This window comes from Gymnoscopelus microlampas, assembly GCF_963454915.1.
Source record: "Gymnoscopelus microlampas genome assembly, chromosome: 8".
Lineage (NCBI taxonomy): Eukaryota > Metazoa > Chordata > Actinopteri > Myctophiformes > Myctophidae > Gymnoscopelus > Gymnoscopelus microlampas.
In genome coordinates this window covers 5907029-5911466 of record NC_139945.1, presented here as the reverse complement: position 1 = coordinate 5911466, position 4438 = coordinate 5907029, and the positions used below count along the sequence as shown (strand labels likewise).

Here is a 4438-nt window from a genome sequence, read left to right as displayed (position 1 = left end):
TAGTGACGAATGCAACAGAAATTATACTCTGTACATGTAGGGTTGTGAGTTCACATTTCATTGTGAACAAACTAAATGTGTTATCTTCATTTTCTCCAGAGCCTTCATCTTTATCTTCATCATCTTCCTCTTCATCATCTCATAACAATCTCATATGGTTGGACCCCGTTGCCACTTGCCATTATCTGTTTTATTTTAGTAAGTTCAAAGTTGTATTTTTTAAATGTTCAGTTGTCGGTAGACATGGCTGCCAGTTCCGACCTGATGTTGTGTGGAAGTTCTGACTGTTCCAGATTGTACTGAATAACTGCTAGCTTGCATAACATCTTAAGACTAGGACTAAAGTCTAGGATGAAGAGGTCATCATTTACGTACCATCCTCCAAAGAGGAGGATAAGATCTCCCATGCAACAACAGCCCATCCAGGAGGACATCCCACATGGGCTTTTCCCTTTGGGCTCAACCTTATTCCAGGAGAAGGTCTCTGTATTCAATTTCCACATATCATTGAAGGTCTGGTTTGAGTTTTTGCCACCAAATATGTACAGCTCTCCATTGTAGGCAAAGGCTGAATGAGCCCTGCGTCTTTCTGGAAGAAGCTGTGCAGAAGGCATGCTAAGCCAACAGTTGGTCTCTGTGTCAAACACTCTGATTATGTTGTAGTGGACCCTGGACCACTCCCCATCCCAGCCCCCAAATACAAACATTTTTGTCCCAATGATGGTGGCAGAATGACTGGATGAAAAAGGTGGTTTAGTGCCTGTGGTGTTAATTAAAGACCAGACCATTGTGGCGGTGTCCAACTTGTAGATGTCATTAGTGCGTCCAATGAGTTCTTCGGTCCTTCCTCCATGGACATACATGACCTTCCCCAGGACACAAGCTGAGTGGTAGTACCTCGCCATCGGAACAGTGCCAGAAATATCAGGCTTAAAACATATGTGTGCGTCTACATCAAATGCATAAAGCACGTTGCAGTAAGGATACCCTCCCCAGATGTAGATGGAATCTCCAATCAGTACAGCTGTGTGGCCAGTCCTGTAGGGAACGTCGAGCGGACATTTTCCTCTTCCAGTTGTCTCTGGGGGCAAATTCCCCCAGCGCAACGACACTGTGTTGAAGATGTAGACTTCAATCTTCCAGTTGTACATTTTAAAGGACCCTCCAAAGGAGTACACCTTGTGCCCGACTACCACTGCAGCGTGGAGGTCATTCATTTGTCGTCCTTTGAGATGTACTGTCCAGTGCAACATACCAGCACCACTGTGAATGAGTGGAGTAAATTTACATAAATTGCAAGAAGCCAACTTCAAGTTGCTAAATGATGTTTAGTCGATTTGAAAATTCATTTAAAAATACAATTACATCGGTTGTAATGACGATGTTGTGATGTCATTGTGTGATGACATCATCCTATATTAAAATTGGCTTAAGGGAGGACCTCAATGTGTCGTCATGGAATCAAGTGCAAACAAATCAATCAGCGCGAGGCGTTGTAGATCGGCTATTTTTGGCTAAAGTTCTCCTCAGAAAAGGGATGCTAGGTTTCGAGTGGTTATGGTAAAAAGAAAAATCATACCCGGACCCCCTATTGAAGACCCCTGCTGTGCCCTTTTTTCAAAAGGGCACTTCTGGTCAAGAGGGCAAAGGGCAGGTGCTCTAGCACCACCTAGAGTCTATCTGTGCACGTCCCTGGCTGTTATAGAGAGAGAGAGACAGAGAGAGAGTGAGTGAGAGAGAGTGAGTAGCTACGTTTCTTTCTCAAGGACACCTCGACACATTCCCCGGCCGGGAATCAAACCTGTAACCTTCTGCTTTCTATGTGGCCTCTGTGCCCATTCAGCCATCCTATGAAATGCAATACAATGCAATGCAAGTGGTGGACAAATTACTCAACCCCAGTACTTCTAAAGTATAGATACTCCTGGTCTAGTATTACTCCACTACAAGTGAAAGTTGCTCTGTCAAATGTGTACTTGAGTTAAAGTGGAACACCTGCTTTAAAAAAAAATACGTATAAATGAAAGGACGACTTCACCCATTTTCAACCTGTCTTCATATAATTGGCCCTCACTAATGCTCATGAAATTATGGCACCATTTTTGTCTACTCAGTCTCTGTCTCAGTGGAGGGTTGTGGACTGTTCAGAAACCCGTCTACCACTGACATCATCAATGGGGAGTCCAAGTTAATAGAAACTACAGGCTTTCTATTCCTGGAAAGTTAGCATGCTATGATGGAAGCCATTGTTCTCGCGTTAATAAAAAAAATCACACCCTGTGTGAAGGTAGCGGCGCCTTTGATACATTATGTCATCGATATGTGTTTATAATGTGTTTTAAGCCATGTGTCACGTGAAGCTTGACCAATCACTTTGTTGACGGGTCTGACCAATCAGAACGTTGACGGGTCTGACCAATCAGAACGTTGACGGTGAACACAGACAATGTCAGGTATAGAGCAGGATCCGCTCTATACCTAAAGGTATAAAGTGACCAATCACTTTGTTGACGGGTCTGACCAATCAGAACGTTGACGGGTCTGACCAATCAGAACGTTGACGGGTCTGACCAATCAGAACGTGACGGGCCTGACCAATCAGAACGTTGACGGACCTGACCAATCAGAACCTTGGCGAGCCTGACCAATCAGAACGTTGACGCAAAAGCCAGGTACACACAGAAAAATAACGGTTCGATCTGGAACCAAAAATGGTTCTTCAGAGTGATTCCATAGAAGAACCATTTTTGGTTCCAGAAAGAACCTTTTACACTAAGGTTCTTTAAAGAACCATTTATTCGAATGGTTCAATAAGGAACCATTAAAGGTGCATTAAAGAACCATCAAAAAATGGTTCTTTGAGGAACCGTTTCTGGTTCCTCAAAGAACCATGTAAAAAAAAGGTTCTCTGAAGAACCTTTTCTAAAGTGGTTCTTTGAGGATCCAATTGGTTCAATAAAGAACCGTTTTATAATGGTTCTTCAGAAAAAAAAGGTTCTTTGGATAATAAATGTTTCATTACACATTAAAATATATTAGATTTACTGGAAAAGATGGACACAAGATTTTATCATTTGAATTTATTAATAAATAAGCCCACATCTCTCCATATTTGAACATTAAACATGAACTTAAGACATTTAGATTTAAATCTTTAGAAACTTTTTAGAAAAATAAATACAAATAAAAACACAATAAATTGATTTTAGAATTTAGTGAGGACATTTGGATGTAAAACTACAGCAGAAATAAATTAAATAAATATAATCACAAATAAATAAATAAATAGATTCACAACGACAATTCAGTTTCAAATTTTGTGTGCCCACTTCTTTGTGTCATCACTTCCAATTGCACTTATTTATCCTGTATGAGACCCCCTGTTACTGAACAAGCAATGATTACTTTAATATTTAACAATGTGAATGTGGACAGGCTCAGATCTGTGTTGTACCGTGTGAGCTCTTTATGTCTCCATCAGCTGGTAAGAGGTGGCCCAGCATTCCACCTAACTTCTTCAGCTGGATGGCTGCCTGTGAATGGCCTCTCATTAGTGGGTCCAGAGCAGACAGGGCCCTCAGTGTCTGGCTGGCCAAGGGGAGCTTCTTCTGCATATAGCAAGCAGTAGTGATGTACGCTGTTCTCACCTTCTGCATGAATGGCTTCAGCAGCTGAAATGCAGTTAAACAAAACTGGACATTAATACAGGTTTTCCAAAACAATGCAAAAGAAAATGTCAAGTCTCAAATGTAAATGAATAGAAGAGGCTACTTACTGCATGATTGGGCTTGGTGGTCCTGAATGTGTCTGCTTCCTTCCCCACATACATCTCCCTGGCAGGCAGCAGCATGTCATCCACCAGTACCAGCTCCACCAGAGTCCTAGGTGACACTTGGGTGATGTGTTCAGCTTTAACAAAGCAAGCTAGGAAAGCCAAGAACAGCTCCAGCTGTTTGTCATGCAGTTTGTGAACCAAGGTTTTGGTTACCCTGCATATGTAGAACAAAAATGGAAAATGTAATGAAATGGAAAAACAACCATTGGATACACAAGTGTAGTCAACAGTTGGAATTAATGTTTAACACCCACCTGGAAAACCATGACGTATTCCTTGAGGAGAGCCAGTACACCCATGTAAAGGCTGAGCTGAAGCAGTGTTGTGGTCTCCTCGTGCTACATCTTTTTACAGACTCTCTTCTTACGGTCTCTGCCTTGCGGTGTCATGCCTGTGAAAAAATAATCAGTAATGTATTAGTGTCTGACAGTCTCACCAAGCTATGAGTGCATTCAAATTAAATCAGCCATCCCCCATAATCAATAAGGATCTTCACCTTTTCGATTGAGGTCCTCATGTAGGGTCCTGATTCTGGCTCTTGCCTTCTGGTTGACCTTGTAATGGTCCTTGTTGGCTAAAGTGTAGAATGCTGCTGGTGCTGAA

At 42.0% G+C, this 4438-nt stretch overlaps 1 protein-coding gene across 1 annotated transcript; it reads right to left on the bottom strand.

Annotated features, from left to right (window-relative positions):
• Window positions 1–3374: 3374 nt before the first annotated feature.
• On the bottom strand, window positions 3375–4157 carry LOC311051182 (uncharacterized protein). The gene is made up of 3 exons (XM_084065598.1): window positions 4090–4157; window positions 3776–3989; window positions 3375–3671 (listed from the first exon to the last, which is right to left on the bottom strand). Exons 2-3 carry the CDS (start codon window positions 3848–3850, stop codon window positions 3438–3440), a joined length of 309 nt encoding a protein of 102 aa, XP_083921724.1. The 5' UTR covers window positions 3851–3989; window positions 4090–4157; the 3' UTR covers window positions 3375–3437.
• Between the last annotated feature and the right edge of the window lie 281 nt (window positions 4158–4438).